Raw genomic sequence first — 17,016 nt, forward strand, 5'->3', positions numbered from 1 at the left:
TTACTATAAAGTATTTTATAAAACGTATCTTAAGTAGAGCTTTAGTAGTTTTTATGATATTCGTGTACGAATATGAATTTTTCCCATCAAAGTTTGTCCAAACAATTTATTTTAGCAAATATTAAAACTGCTACTCCAGCGAAGAGAAACGTCTCTCTACCTATAGTTGGCAGACTCATAAATTTTGACTAGTAATTATACTAAGTTTTCATTTTGATGTTTTATCATCGTCTCAGAGGGTTTTTGATGTATCCGGGTTTAATCTTAACCTATTGAGGTGTGATGTGAAATATGGGCATTCCTGGAAAATATGGTTAATTGTCAAATTGTAATTGCAATACTGGCAGTTCGGAGGAGTTTGTTTTGAAATAATTTGCACACTTCACAGTTCACGCTAAATTGTTTTTATTTATTTTTTGTGGGGCGCCGTTTAAAAATAACAAATTCCATTTTTTGTCGAAAATATTGAAAAACATGCCTTCTTCAAATAAATTTCAATCTTTATTTTATATTAAATTGAAGGAGAATAAATTACTAACAAGTGAAGGGAATCGACGCTTAATTTAGTAGAGGTTGATGTTATTAAAAAAAAAACAAAAAAAAAAACGAAATAATATGAAATATTTTAGTTATTTTTGTAATTCTATTAATATCTCTGGGGAAGATTGGATGTCAAATGATTGGCACTTTAAAGGAGATAAAAGAGAAAATTTTGAGAAAAAATAAAAAATCAATAAAAAAAATTTATACATTCATAAAATAATAAAAAAATATCAATATAAGATATAACATAAAAGATATATATAATTTTTTTGTTGCAAAAAAATTAATAACGAATAAAAATTTTGCTTATCACAAGAGTACAACATTGTAACGAAGCTGTAATGCAGTCGGAAAAGGTCTATTATTATACTCGCATTTTTTTCTCCTTTGAATAAAAAAAATGTTAACATTTATAATAAATAAATTTATTCTTTTCTAAAATAATAAAAAAATACAAATAAGAGATATAATAAATACAATTGCGAAAATATCCCATTAAAATCTTATAATAAAAATAATGGGGATAAGATTGTTATTATATATTATAATAACAATTATAAAAAAAAAACTCTGATTCTGGCGGCGATTTCTTGGATTTGGGTATTTGAGCGGTCCCGTTGGAGTTGCTGGGGTATTGTTCATGTAGCGCCTAGAAAAAAAAGAAGAAAAAAATACATTATAGGAATAAGTTTGATGATTAATATTAGAAAATACAGTTTAGGATCTAAATTTACTGCTGGTGATAAAAATTGAAGACTTACCGAATTCTTTGAAATCCTGAGTAAAGGTAAAAAGGAACGTCATTGCTGGTTCTTTTGACTATTTCTCTTCCAGTTCTTGCAATGAATAGGGCGATGAGCAGAGCCACAATCTGTAAAATAACAAAGACAATTATGTTTAAATATATATTAGAGACTTATTTTAAAAAAAGTTTTTATTGTTCCAGACCGAATTTTTTTGTAGTTTTGGAATATTTTAACTTTTTTTTAGAAAGAAAAAAAACACGAACTGTAAACAGAAATCGATCAAGAAGAAATAGTATTAGTAAAGAAGAATGATATTACAATAACATTTAAGAACATTAAGATTTCAGCGCTATGTAAACTGTATTTAAGATCAATTGATATTAATAAAATAGATATAAAATTTCATAGTTCATTATTATTGTCGGAAAGAGCAGTTAAAATGGAAAAAAATAGAACGAAAAACTACATCTACATTTCCCATGACTTAAAAACGACTTCACACAAAAATTCAACTAGAGGTAGGAACAGTTGGTACATACCTTTCCGTTCATATTGAAGGGGATAGATACAGTTCATCTTCAGGATAGGAACAGGTACAAGTACAACGCACAGGACTATCTGACACCATGGGTTTTTTTTTTTTGGTTTTTTTTATTTTCTAAACCTCTTTATTGATATAATATATATATAATACGGATTATATGTACAAAATAATATATAACACATTATACAATTTGTCTTCTTTTGCCTTACGGCAGTATAAGATTAATAAACATAGTCCGCTGAAGGCGGTTTTACAGGACACCATGAGCCCTTTTTGGTACCTTTATGTACCTTTACCCCCACCATACAATTAGGGTTCTGCTGACTTGAGTGGTAGGGGGTAGAATTATTCGATTTAGTGCAAAATATTTAAATTTACTAGAACCAATTGTTAATCAATCCAATATTGTGAATTAAAAGAATTTTATAAGGTAAATTAATCGTTTAATTTAAAATTAATAATTTAATTTAATTAAAAATTATATTGTTAATTTATTTGGTTTGGTAGTTGATAGAGCTCAGTGTTGTAGATCAGCTCTTTGGGAACGAAACGCGATTTTAAAAATCGTTTTAGGACTATTGATTAGGACGGTTGTCTTTCCGATTTCCGGTAAAAATTTATTTTATTTTAGGAAGCCACTAACAAAAGCTTCAATTTAAGCTCCAAAACACGTTTCCATGAGAATTATGAATTCTATAATTAAATGTGTAAAAATATCTTAATCACCAATTTATTTGTCTTTTTAAGTGCAAATGAAAATCATTTTTCGTTTTTCAAAAACAATTTTTTCTATATCTTTTTATGTTTATATTTTATGATGTTATCGACATGTTCATTAGTATTTTTATCGTGCAATTTTTTATCTACTTGGATTGCTCGAAGACATTGAGTTTATAAAAAATAAGGCATAGAGAACTCAAAGTCAACTCTTTTCTCAACTTATATACTAATCATTATAGGCAGAATTATTTCATCTCAATTTTAATTTATTATCAAGATATCCGTCGTTTAGTCTATCATGCCATCATGAGGCACAATCTTATTCTGTTGTATTTTTATCACTTTTTAAATTGAGTACAAAAATTGACATTTTTAATAGTAATTTTTTTTTTAATAAAAACTATTGATTATGTGTGTAGTCTTAATATCCATAATTGGAACAATATTTTGGTGAAGGGAAAATAAAAAAGCTTCTCCTAAAAGAAGCTAATTCTTCATCTGAATTACAGGTCTTAAACAATTTTAATAAAGAAATATTTGTACACAAAGAAACGTAAATGGCGAACTCATTAGTTTCAGACCATCTTGATATTTCATCTTCTGTTCCATATTCAAAATTATTAAATAATTCAGCAAATTGTTTATACCAGTATGCCTTTATTATGTCTGAATTTAGTTGACTCATATATTTCCTATACTTTTTACCTCAAATGAAATTGTCACGCCAATTTTCAACAATTATTTTACATAGTAAAAAGAAGTTACAAGTTTTCACCAATCACCATTAGTGAAAGTTTATTTTATGTTCATCTTTTGAACTTATAATATAAATATAATTTTCCACTACTACTTACTATTAGTTTTACTATGTAGTACTAATAGTAAAAATTTACACGAACGTCTTATTGATAAGATAGATGTAGACATAATGGAATTCGAATATTATTTAAAAATGTTTCTTATAAGACTACCTGTCTTAGCCAGTATATACCTGGAATTGAACTTTTGAAGCAATAAAACTTGTTACTACTTTGCAACTTGAAAGGTCTTCGAGAACAGTCTGTCACATTCAGGTATCTTAAAATTTACAAACCCTAGCAATATTTGAACTTGTCTAGTCACATTAGTTAAAGGAAATTATTCTAGACATTTCGGATACCAAGTGTGAACATGCTTTCCTTAATTAATTTTAACCATACCATTTTATTATTAAGAATAAATTTCATTACTGAATTATGCTATATCAAATTAAATTAGGGTTGATAAAACAACAATACTTTATTTATCTAAAGGAGTCAAATCATTAGCTGACAACGAGGGGGTTACTTTTAAAAATAATTTATTTTAACAAAAAGTGTCTATATAAGTCTGTTGTATATTATACACCCTCACATACAGGATATACAAGATTTATTTATGAACATAAAAATATAGTGCTGTGCACGCATCGCACAACTTACCACTATACGTCCCTAGGTTTTGTGTTGATTGGTGGAGTTGTGTTGAAGAAACCGTTAGTTTTAGAAACGCGAAAATTATGTACAATTTTTTTTTTATTTTTCTGTTTCTACAAAAATTCGTTTTTTAGGGTTTCCCGAGGTTGTTATAACGGATGTAAATTTTGCTTCCACAAGAATATAACATTTTAATGATGCTGTAATGCAGTTGGATTTCTCAATTATTCTTGAGAAAAATCTTAACTAACAATGAGTGGGTTATTTTTCAGAATAATTCTATGAGAAATGCTTATTTATTTATTTTTTGAATAAATAAAATTGAAGTTACGTTGGCTTTTTTTTTTTTTTCTTACCTCCTGGAGCAAAGAAGAAGGCATTTACAAATATATATATACATATACCGGCTATTTCATTTTCTTGTTTTGCCGGGATGGCATTATAAGAATGGTTGCCTGGATGCTTACTTTGGCTATTTTTTAAAAATTGGGTATTTAACCCGTGGTAAACTATTTAAATGATAATAACAGCTATCTGGTATTAAAAACACTTATTTTTTCATTGATACGCCGAATTTAATTAAGATGTTGAAAATTGAGTTATTTTCGAGAAAATCAATAAAGTCCAACGTTTTCGATAAAATCGACTGGCCGTAATGCCACTTCTTGCTTTTAATATTGATAAAATTAATTTGGTTAATATTTTTATTGTTTTAATATTAATACATATTATATAAAGAAGTAAATTTTATTAGAATCCTATGTCTATTAAGGATTCACTCACCAGAAACAAGGAAAGACCCATGCTGCCAACGTTTCGAAAAATAAAATGATCCTTGAATCATTTTTTCTTTATAATTTTTTTTTTATTTGTTAGATTCTTTAAGTAGATTAAAATTAATAGACCTGTAAATTTTTATCAAAATTAGTTTATAGTCTACGAATTTCGATCGGTACCATTTTCATTTAATCCAGTAGGGACCCCAGCACTTAGGTTATGTTGGGCTCTTCATAAACTCATATGCTCAAATATAATGAAACCCCTATATAACGGATATTTATAGCGATGATGGCTTTGACCATTATACAATGTTCTTTAAAAAAAGATAAAGAAACAATGAGTATTAATTTTCAATCTGAATGATTATAGAAAAATATTTTTAGGATATCAGTAAACCCATATAATAAAAAATAACGCTATATAAGAATACTTTATTTTTTATTATCAATTATATTTTAGGCATTTTGGTAACTCTTCGGCCAATATAAAAAATATAATTTTTAAACTTATATATTCGTGTAGACGATTCGACTTGAAATTTAGGCATTCATTTGGACTGAAAACCAAACGAGATAACAACTTTGTGCACAAATAAATAAGTTCTACTTATTTGTGCATCATTAATAACCATCCCTGACCATCTCCTCATGACAATATGAAATAATTAAATTACACACACACACGCACGCACGCGCACAAACCCCCCCTCACACACACACACACACACCCCGTTTGAAACTTTGTAAAGGTACGATGCAGCTCCCCATGAGATCGAATGTTGTAGACAGTATTGTCAGAACACTATTCCCTGAACAGGCGAATACTACTGAATGTATAGACAATACATATATAATGGATTTTCCACAAATCACGCAGGAAGAATTAGAGGACATAGCCTCGGACCTACAACATGGCAAGGCACCAGGATTGGACGGAATTCCGAATGTGGCCCTGAAGGTGGCTCTCAGGAAAAGGCCAGAACTTTTCATCGATCTCTTCAGTTCTTGTATTCGTGAAGGTTCAATCCCGAAACCTTGGAAGAGACAGCGCCTCGTACTTATTCCAAAGAGTAAGGGAAGACTGGAGGACCCGTCAACCTATCGTCCAATTTGCTTATTGGATACTATGGGTAAGGCATTCGAGAAGATCCTTTTCCTCAGGCTACAAGAGTTCACGGAGGGAGTTAATGGCCTCTCGCAAGCTCAATTCGGATTTCGTAAAGAGCGATCCACGATAGATGCTGTTGGATTGGTAGTCGAGATGGCCCGTACAGCAATTGCAGGAGCAAGGTGGAGGAGAGGTGCTAAGTGTTATGCAGCAATCATCACTCTAGACGTTAAGAATGCCTTTAACACTGCAAGATGGACCTGTATAATAGTTGCCCTACGGACTATGGCGGTGCCATCCTGTCTTATGAGAGTTCTCACAGACTACTTTAAAGATAGAGTTCTGTTTTATTTTTCAGGCATTGGCTTAAAATACCTAGGAGTCATGATCGATGCACGTCTCCGCTTTGATCTTCACACGGAGTATATCAGCGGCAAATCTGCTAAAGTAGCATCCTTTTTGTCACGTTGGCCTTATGCCAAATTTCGGAGGTCCCAAAGAAAGTAGCCGAAGGCTTCTTGCTACTTTTGACGACACTTGCACTTTTCCAGAGAAGAAGAGCGAAAAATAACCACCGACCAGTGGCAGTAGCGTTGGGAGGCTGCAGATTCTGGGAGGTGGACTCACAGGTTAATACCCGATGTGGGCAAGTGGTATGGTCACCAGCATGGTGAGGTGGATTTTTACATAAGCCAATTGTTGACCAGACATGGATGCTTTACAGCCTACCAGTACCGCTTCAAACTGGACAACACCGCAGAATGCCCTGGATGTCAGAATGTCGAGGAAACAGCGGAGCACCTGTTTTTCACTTGCATTCGCTTTGCAGCAGAAAGAAGTGAATTGGAGAGAGAGTGTGGAGGACACGTCACACCAGAGAACGTGATGAGCTATATGCTACTATCAGACCAGCATTGGAACGCAGTGAAGAGATTCACCACAGTAGTCCTCAAGAGGTTGAGAGAGGAAGAGAGGGCTAGAAGGCGTTAGTAGCATGGAAACGTAAAACCATGCGGAGAAGGCGAGGCGGCACTCAGCCATTTCCCTCCATGAAGTAATGCCTAGCGGTCGTCCCGTGGAGAGGAATGAACAGGTGTAGGGCGGTGGTTTTAGTGGGTAAAGATCCCACAAACGGATAGGTACGGGCCTATCCGTGTATTTTGAAGATTTCCACTGTCCCTCGTAAAAAACACAAACATGTATCAGAAAGAATCAACATTTTTGTACCATAAAAAAAATAATGATGAAATTAATCTAATGCCACCTTGTTTGCAAGATAGCATACTATCTTTTAATAGTATTTTTTAATGTCTCAAGAACTGTAAGTTGGTTGAATTCTGAAATCTAGCTATTTAAAATTTAAAGAGGAAGGATTATTGAGAAAGAGAAGGGCAGAATTTTCCACCCTTTTTAACATCACATTATAAAATAACAATTTTATGACAAATTATTAAGCCACCATTTCACACCCGAAGTTCAATCCTGTATGACTGTCGTTTTCTACCAGAGAGGTTAACTCCTACAGTACATCCAACTTTAGTTTTATATTGCCAGTGTAGGGATCCTATAATCTGTCACTAAGACTATACATCCACTTCCAACTTCTGAATACGGTAAATGAAATAGTATAAAGTTTATATAAAATAACACCTACAGGCTGGTAGTATTAAAAGAATATGCATGAAAGATTCTTTATAAAAAATGATCTCTTGGACCTTCAAAATATACAGATCGAAAAAAGAAATAGCTATTTTTGAATTCATGTATTTTCCAATGCCTTTTCGATGTTTATATTTCAGACGAACAACGTATACAATTTAGATACAACATGTGGTTTATCCATCCAATATTAAGTTTAGCCAAGCCTTTAAATGAAAACATACAGAAATCAATTTAAATGTACTGTAATCAATGTAATAAGTTATAAATAATTTTATGAAGATCAAAGGGCATTAAAATACCGAAAAATATTATGACACCAAATATTTCTTACTTCTAGTAAGCTGAAGACACTTTCAAGAACATGATAAAATTCTGAATCTTGCACCTACTAGGAAGTACAAAATATAGAAAATATTGTTCTTCTATAAATTTAATTTCACTTGTGACAAACCGGATCTAAAATGAGAGTAAAATGATAAACATTCATAATTATTTTAGTGGTTGTAAATTTTGTTAAGAATCCCAAAAGAATAAATGAAGAGTAGTAACATACTCTTTTTCAGCCGATTCAAAAGAAATACTATGGTATTTCTATCTATGGTATCCTACTATGGTAGGATAACATTGTACAGAGCAATGAAACAGATGTTGATTTTAAACTTCAAATAAGTATATTATGTTGTATATTGAAAATGATAACCTAATCAAAATTTCCAGTACGTGGCTTGGAAATGTTGGGTATAGGACTCTTTGAGTGGAATGAGTTCTTTAAAGTTCACAAAGATATTTTTTGATGAGCCAATCACTGAAAAAGAAACCTATTTTGGAATAACAAATGATTACATCGTTGGAGCTGGTTCAATGCAAGGATGGCGGAAGTCAATGGAAGATGCTTTCGCCATAGCAGTCACAATGCCAACAGACCCTCAGACTTCTTTTCTTGGAGTGTTCGATGGCCATGGGGGGCATGTCATTGCAGATTTCTTGAGCAAGAACATTTTTAACTATATAATAACGGATCCAGCTTATCTGAATGGCAATGTGAAAACTGGGATAGAAAATGCATTTATGCGACTCGACAGCTATTTAATGAAGGATATCTTATTTGGAAAAACAGAAGCGGGTAGCACTGCGGTAGTTGTCGTTATAAAAGACGACACAATCTACTGCGCCAACGTTGGAGACTCGAGGGCCATCGCATTCGCCAATAATGAGGTTGTTCCTTTGTCTACTGATCACAAACCGATGCTTCCAATCGAAAGGCAGAGGATTTTAGAAGCTGGTTGTTTCATAAACTTTGATCGAGTGAACGGAGATTTGGCGCTTTCGCGAGCATTCGGGGATTTCTCGTATAAGAAAAACAAAAATAAATCAGTTTCGGAACAGGCGGTCATATCGCAACCAGAGGTAGTAAAAAAAACGATAACACAGGAATGGGAATTCGTAGTATTAGCCTGTGACGGGGTCTGGGACGTGATGACGAATGAGCAAGTTTGCAGATTCATCAGAATGAGAATCGAGAGAAACATTAAGCCGGACCTGATCTGCGAGCAGCTCTTGGATGAGTGCCTCTGCAAAGAGAATCCAAGCGCGAGGTATATCGGCACGGATAACATGACCGTCATCATTCTTGTTTTCTTGAAAAATACCAGACTTAGGCGTTACCAGGGAATCGAACCACGCGCCAGTTCCTTAAAGTACGTCTGTAAAGACAAGGTAATTTTATAATCAGTATTTTTCCGTTCCATCAGTTCGACTTACGCTATTTCACTAATCCTTTTGTAACTCTTTAAAATAAAAATACTAATTAAAATTAATAAATAGTAAATTGATCGCGGTTTATTTTTTCTTGGTGATTGATTCCATAACTGTTTTTGAAACATTTTCAATGGCACAACTTATTTCAGTTGCTTTGCAGAAATCTGCTGAGTTTTAATTGAATTCTTGAATTACATTGTGTTATATAATCTATAAGAAATCACTAATATATTTGTTATAATATAAAGTTAAATGTAAAATTTGGTTTATTATAGCTTAATTTGAGGCGGGTGCGTTTACTTCAAGCGTCGAACACACGAGTTTGAAAGTGATTTTGATGACATGAATATTGGACTTGAATAGTTTTCTTCGTCAAAAATCTAAGGAATGGCTCCGCCAGAATATTGAAAACTTTCCTCCTGATAGTGGAAAATTTGATCCTAATATAAATAGCCAATCCTTTGACTTATAAATATAATAATGTTTATTCACCTACAAACATTTTTTTTCATCCTCTTAAATTAGATACAAAATCTTTTGAAACGGAACTGCTCAATTTGTATTCAATAATATTCCACTTTATGAAGACAATAATAATGAATATAAATAAACATTATATATATATATATGTTATGATGGGTCAGAACTGAAGAGTTAAAAAAAAGGAAAATAGGGGTACGAAATGAGACACGCAAGCTCAACTCAGATACTGCTTTATTCCACTCTCTAATTCTATATATATACATTCTGGCTTGTTGACATGGGGAGTTTAGGTATTAAGAGTCATAATACTTATACCCTGATTATAACTCCCCCCTGCCAGTTTACGAACAATTCTTCGTAAACTCCAAAAATAAAATAAAAGTAACAAAAACAATATTCTGCTATACATGTGGGTTACTAAGAAGCAAACAGAAACAACAAAACCAAAACAAAAAAAAAATAGAGACACATTTTTACAAAAACTTAACGTAACACTTTTCTATTTACACATTTTTCCTATATACACATTAGGCCAACTTACATTTGTCTTCACTAATACTTTTTCTTATTTACACTCCAATATTGTGAAACATAAGACAAAAACAAAAAACTGAAAATATGTATAAATGAGTTTAGTGAGGAGGCACTCCAGGTATTTCCTGAGATGTTATCGCTGGGAACATTAATTGTTCGACATGAACCGTCCGCCTCTTCCTTGGTTCTTGTATGCTCTCGATTGTTACCACGTTATGTTCCCGAATTGTGATCACCCGGAATAGCCCCTCATAGTGCCGAGATTCCTTGCTCCTATTGGAAACTAACCGGCGGTACACGACAGTCCCAATTCGCTTTTTCCCACAACTTTCGCATTATCATCCCATGGTTTACAATTTCCCCATCCGCCTCCGCCGTGTCCATAAAGTTCCTACGTCTCCCTTGCAAACCAAAGAGAACTTCGAAAGGTGAAAATCCCGTAGTGGTATGGAGGGAGTGGTTATACGCGGCTACCGCCCTTACCTTTGCCTCATCCGGCTCCAGTCCTTTATCCGCATGATATACCCGCAAATGGTCACTTAGAGTACTATGCAGTCGTTCTATACACCCTCTACTTTTAGGATGGCCTGGGGGTGTTAATATGCCAATCTACCTCTAAAGTCTTCATCTCTCCCCTAATTGTGGCATTGTCGAATTCCCGACCCCCGTCGGAGGAAATTCGGCTTGGGACCCCATAAAATTGGAACCATGTTCTCAACGCGACCATTACTGCCTCCGCTGTCAATTACGGTTATCCACTTGAACCCTTTCCATGTTCCATGAACGAGTCGATTTGGATGTCACTTAGTGGTTCCAATGCAATCGATGTTTCTTCTTGCACTGCCTTCGGTGGGTGGCGGTATACTAAGGCATATATCACAACCTCCTATAACCTCCTGGGCCGTCTTCTTTATTCCCTACCAAAATAGCGACGCTTGAGTGCTTGTAAGGTCCCGCTCACACCGCGATGATTATCTTTCCTTGATGGTGAGCTAGAGTAACTTCCTTTTGCCGTTCTTCGTCTCGCACAGTCTCCACCATCATCGTGCAGCGGATAAACGTCCTATCGATCCCTACTTGTTCGAGTCTCCACAGCCTTTTAATCTTCTCCCATATGACCTCATTCCCTACGTAGTGATAATGCGTTTTTCCAGCCTTCGATGCATCCATTAGCGCCCGACATATCTGATCCTCTCTCGCCCCTGGTTGTGACCATATGGTGTTAATCGAGGTTTGCCTATACTTGGTGTATTCCACCTTCATAAGGCCGGAAGTCCTCGTTTTCCATATTATCTGTAGCCTTTTGTCATTCACAATCTCGTCCACTTCCTCTATCTCGGACGGTCTATCTCCCGTAGAGCAATCATCACGTGACGACGGAATTCCTTCCTCCTGCGGCTGTGTATTTAAAGTCTCCTCTTCCCCAGGGGTCCATTCCCGTAGGAATTGTTGGACATCCTCGCTCGGTTCTCCCTGTTCCTCCTCGACCGCATTTACGATTATTGCCCACGACAACCAATCTGCCACTACATTCTCCTTCCCCGGTTTGTAAATAATCTCCATATTAAATTGACCTAGAAGCTCCTTCCATCGCGTGATGCGCGCGGAAGATTCCTTCAGTTTCCCGACCCACTGAAGAGGCCGATGGTCCGTATGGATCCTAACTCGCCTCCCAAACACGTACTGTCGGAAGTGCTCCACAGCCCACACAATCCTCAACAATTCTCGTTCTAGAGCACTGTACCGCGATTCTGCATCCGTCAGCTTTCTACTACCGTATGCCACCGGGCGTTCTCCCTGCTCACTCTCATGCGAAAGCACCGCCCCCAACGCGTATTCACTCGCATCCGTAGTGATCGTAAACTGTCTACTAAAATCTGGGAACGCCAGTACCGGTTCTCGCTGCAAACACTCCACACACCGTTAAAGTTATTTTCCATGGCCGGCGTTACCACTATTCGGCTACCCTTTTTTAGGAGGTTGTTCAGAGGGACCAATTGCTCCGCCATCTCCGGTACGAAACGTCGATAATAGTTTAGAGCCACCAGCAACCGCCTGCTCCCTTTTACATCTCTGGGGACTGCCATTCGTTGCAGTGCCTCTACTTTGTGAATGTCGGGTTTGACGCCCTCTTTCGAGATGCTATGTCCCAGGAAGCTGATCTCCTTCTGCCCCAACGATGATTTTTCAAGTGACTATTTGAGCCTGAACTGCCGAATCTTTTTGAATACTGTCGCCAGATGTACTTTGTGCTCATGTCCGATTTGCTAAAGACTAATAAATCGTCCATGTACACCTGACACATGGATTCATCTATACCTCTGAGAAACTCGTCCATTTGTCTCTGGAAGGTAATGGGAGCGTTCTTCAGTCCGAACGGCATTCTCGTAAACTCGTAGTGACCACGTTCGAAAGTGAACGCCGTTTTCGATTGGTCTTTTGGATGCATCTTTATTTGATGATATCCGGCCTTGAGGTCAAGCGTACTAAATATCGTAGCCCCCCTAACGTATCCAGTATGTCTTCCAGCCGGGGAATAGGGTACCGCTCATCTACCGTATTCTCATTTAACTTTCGTTAATCGATGACAACGCGGTACTTCTCCGTTTTCTCCCCCACCACAGCTTTCTTTTTCACGGCCCATAGGGAACTATTGTAGGGTGAAGTGCTATTAACAATGATACCTTGCCTCTTTAGATTCTCAATCTCCTCCCGTATATGTTCGCGCAGCGCTTGAGGGTATCGGCGCTCCTTTACGTAGGTTACCTTTACGCGCTTCAATTCTATCTCATGCACTGTCTCCCCCGTTGCCGATAACACCTCCCCCTTTTTTAAGAATATGTCTTCGAACTCCCGTATAATACACGGTCTCCAACTTCCTTCGCTACTGATTGCCCCCATCCGTACACTATCATCCTTTCCTAATCCCCGGCACAGAAACGGGTATCCCCCTATTATGATATCCCATCGACTTGCAGTACTCTTGACTCTCGCGCCCACTTTAGCCAACAAATCGCACCCTATAATCGCATTATATCCCCGAGGCATGCTCTTGACCACATGGACCATAATGGAATCCGCTACTCCCCACCGACTCAACCCCATACTTGCCTCCCCTTCGATGCTACAGGGCCCACCCAGGGTGATTAATTTACACTTACATACCTTTACCTGGGGTGTCTCCTCTCCTCCACTCAGCTTCTCCAACACTCCACTGCGCAAGATGGTATGTGACCTCCCTATATCGATGAGACACGGCACTCCTCCCACGCAAATGATAGGCAGACCGCCACGCTTCCCTGTAACGCTGCAACTCACCAACATGCGGACGCCTCTCCCCTGGCACACACCTCAGATTTCTTCCTGTCCTCTACCTTCGTCTTCCGCTCGCCTCACTCCTCTTCTTACCTTTTTGAAACCTTTTTCACCCCCTCCAACTCTGTCTCCGATGTCGCAGATGTTTCAGCCGACTGTGTCTCCGATTCATATGGTCTTCTAGAGATTCTTCTTCTCCCTACTCTCTGGGCGTTCACCTCCATTGGTTCGCCCTGGTTCGTGTTCCTCCTAAATATATATGGACAATGCCTCGCTATATGCCCTTCGTCCCCACACTCATAGCATTTTGTACGAGGGCACTGTGCTACCAGGTGCCCGGTCCTGCCACAGCCATGGCATCTCCGGTCCTCTCTCCTCAAGCTACTCTTCGGCTTGCTGCCGTGGTTTGGTCCCCCCATAATCCCATAATCCCTTGCACCTCCGCTATGCTCCTCGTCTCCCTCATCTTGTCCGTAATTTGATTCAAACGGACGAGGAGGACTCCAGCAAACTGCCCGTTGCTTTGTCTCGCCTTCTTCTCTTTGTCTCCCCGGAACATCCGGAAAATGTCCTCTTCAGGTGTCCATCTGCCCCCGCCAAACGACTTTTTCAATATCTCCTTCACCAGGCTCCAGGGCGTTTCCTGGTCGGCCTGGATATGATGTTTCTTTTTATCCGGTAAATCACTGCCGCCCTCAACGACATCGTATCTGCCCCGCTCAGCAGGTTTTCCCCTTCTTTTGCCGCTATTCTTGCTATCAGGTGATCTCCGCCTTTTATGAAATGATTCAACTCACCAACCTCCCCGGTGAATTTCTCTAAATCTGTGACAGCATTCCTCAATTCCTGCGCTGTCCCGGTGCGAACCTTAATCCATTCCAGGGTAGTCGCATGTGCTGACGCCAAAGTCGTTGTCGATAGTGATGGAAGTCCCTGCTCTTGTGATTCCACCATTGTCGCTTCCTGAGTATTTTCGGGTACAGTCAGAACCGCTGCTCTCAAAATATTTTCCATAAAATTCCAATCTTCCCAGCTAAAAGCCAAGAAAGAGAGAGAAAAACACTTCCGTTACTGAATTCGTATTACACGGTCTGAACCTCCCGGGTTTCGGCACCAGTTATGATGGGTCAGAACTGAAGAGTTAAAAAAAAGGAAAATAGGGGCACGAAATGAGACACGCAAGCTCAACTCAGATACTGCTTTATTCCACTCTCTAATCCTATATATATACATTATGGCTTGTTGACATGGGGAGTTTAGGTATTAAGAGTCATAATACCTATATCCTGATTATAACTTTTATATATATATATATCAGAATAAAGACCCAACATATCCTAGGAATATTTTTAAACAGTTTCACCAATAAAACATCAATCAGCTGTATAAAGATATATAAATAAATATAATTTCCTATTATCTTAATAGAAATGAGATATTATTCTCCATAGCATTTTGAAAACGTCTGCTACGTACTTCATGATGCCCTCATAAAAGATTTCCGGTTGAGCTGCGAGCCAGGAATGCACCGCTTCTTTCATTCCTTCGTCCGAGGTAAATCGACGCCCCCTTAATACCTTTTTGAGTAAACCAAACAAGTGATAGCCAGAAGGATATATGGAAGATGAGGCAGTACTTCAAAATTGATTTTCTGGAGTGTTTCAGCAGTCCTCGGCGTTTGCTTCGAATTGCAGGCTTGTAAGCATCTCACTGCAACGTACACTGTTTATTGATGTGCCCCTTTCCTCATAATGTTCCAGTACTGGACCTTGTGAGTCCCAAAAAATCGTATGTATCAGTTTTCCTGCGGACGGTGAGTCTTTTTTTTCTTACACGGCGAATTTGGATGTTTCCAATCCATACTCTGTCGTTTACTCTTCGACTCGTAGTGATGGATCCAGCAGTATCCAGTTTCGTCAGCAGTAATAATCCTGTCTAATAGATTGCTCCGTTCGTTACCGTAACGATCCAAATGTTTTCGGTAGGTGTCCAAGTGCGTTTGTTTATGCAACTCTGTGAGTTTTGGGACCCATCCTGCACAAACTTTATGAAACCCAAGTCTGTCGTGGATGATTTACATTCCATGATTTAATTGATTTGGATGAAGTTGAGGCAAAACCGTGACTAATCAGCAGACGATGTGTCACTTTGTCAATAGTTACTTGTCTGTCTAAGAGCACCATTTCACGTGCTCATTCATGAACGCTCAATGTTTTATTCATTTGTGGCGGTAAACGCTCGTCCTGCTCCTTCATCGTGCGTAAAACTTGTGCGACCATTTTTGAATTTTTCAATCCATTCGTAGACACTCCGTTGTAGCAAAACACTGTCCCGTACTGTACCGATAGTCTTCGATGAATTTCGGCCCCTAATACGCCTTCTAACTACAAAAAACTCACAGATCACTCTATGTTGCTCTTCTTTGGTGCAAATAGAAAACGGAGCAGCCATAATTAACAGCACGACAGCGATAACGAAACTAACCTAGCAGCCTGAAACTTACTTAGACATAACAACAAATAAACAAAGCATGCATCATCAACCTAAAACGACAGTGCTACCAACATAAACAAAAATATAACTAAATTGTGGATAAGTATTGACTTACCCTCTTATTATACGGAGGGAACCATGTTTGAAACATGGGTGTAAGGAAAAATATTTTTAGTGTGATGAAATTTATAGAAGATCACGAAAAACACCAATCCCTAATTTTCCTAAACATTTGGGTAAAATCTGAAAACCGTTTTCGAATTAGAGGAATGCTGAGTAAAACTGAGTACACACATCAAAAATGTTTTACACTACGACTGTTATTTGCTGAACTCTAGCTGGTATTGGTTAGATAATATTAAGTACAATCCTAAAGCTCCTCTATGTTTATTATACCCTAATGCTATGCTATTGTTATTATTTTTTTTTGTTGGCCAAATTAGGAAAAATAAATTTAAAAATCAAATTTTCTCATATTCATTGTTTTATAACACAACACCTTATCTAATCATGTCTTTAATAAATTTCCAAGGAATCTGAGGATCATTGTAAAAATTATCAGGTGTGATGAAATGTCTTAATTCCTTAATACCTAATATTACCATATGTTTTTAAATAAAATACTTATGGATAAATATCTTACTTCTTTTGTCATTAGTATTACCATATGTTTTGATCTGCTCTATTTAACTTTATTTGTGTTAACTTTTGTTTTAGTTTAATTATAGGTTTAATAAAGCCTTCCTTTCAGTTTCTAAAAAGGTTTATTTATTACAATATATTAAACACATAAGTGCAATTGTTAATATAATACAATGGAGAAATATTTTGAGCCTGAAAGATTTGAAGTGGGTCACACAGTTGGAACAAGCACCTC

The 17,016-nt window shown here is 37.0% G+C and overlaps 1 protein-coding gene and 1 long non-coding RNA gene across 3 annotated transcripts in view; one reads left to right on the top strand and one right to left on the bottom strand.

Moving 5' to 3' along the window:
• Positions 1 to 979: 979 nt before the first annotated feature.
• LOC106681305 (uncharacterized) overlaps positions 980 to 17,016 on the bottom strand; it is a 32,543-nt gene continuing 16,506 nt past the window's right edge. The window contains exons 3-4 of the long non-coding RNA XR_001343225.3: positions 1,305 to 1,414; positions 980 to 1,192 (exon numbers count right to left, since the gene is read on the bottom strand). This is a non-coding gene — a long non-coding RNA (uncharacterized lncRNA). The remainder of the gene's footprint in view (positions 1,193 to 1,304; positions 1,415 to 17,016) is intronic.
• Positions 7,846 to 9,803, top strand: LOC106681304 (probable protein phosphatase 2C T23F11.1). 2 transcript variants are annotated; one of them, XM_014421553.2, is made up of 2 exons: positions 7,846 to 9,253; positions 9,590 to 9,803. In XM_014421553.2, exons 1-2 carry the CDS (start codon positions 8,316 to 8,318, stop codon positions 9,597 to 9,599), a joined length of 948 nt encoding a protein of 315 aa, XP_014277039.1. In that variant the 5' UTR covers positions 7,846 to 8,315; the 3' UTR covers positions 9,600 to 9,803. The 2 variants fall into 2 exon arrangements, with proteins under 2 accessions (XP_014277039.1, XP_014277038.1); XM_014421552.2 differs by having other exon boundaries at positions 7,847 to 9,272.

Source organism: Halyomorpha halys, unplaced genomic scaffold, assembly GCF_000696795.3.
Source record: "Halyomorpha halys isolate HHAL.00 unplaced genomic scaffold, Hhal_1.1 Scaffold324.1, whole genome shotgun sequence".
In the NCBI taxonomy this organism is placed as follows: Eukaryota; Metazoa; Arthropoda; class Insecta; order Hemiptera; family Pentatomidae; genus Halyomorpha; species Halyomorpha halys.

Excerpts from the sequence above, each read along its gene's own strand:
- LOC106681304 (XM_014421552.2), top strand. The coding sequence starts at position 8,316 with ATGAGTTCTTTAAAGTTCACAAAGATATTTTTTGATGAGCCAATCACT. Across the intron at positions 9,273-9,589 it reads AGTACGTCTGTAAAGACAAG|CTTAATTTGAGGCGGGTGCG; the intron begins GTAATTTTATAA and ends GGTTTATTATAG.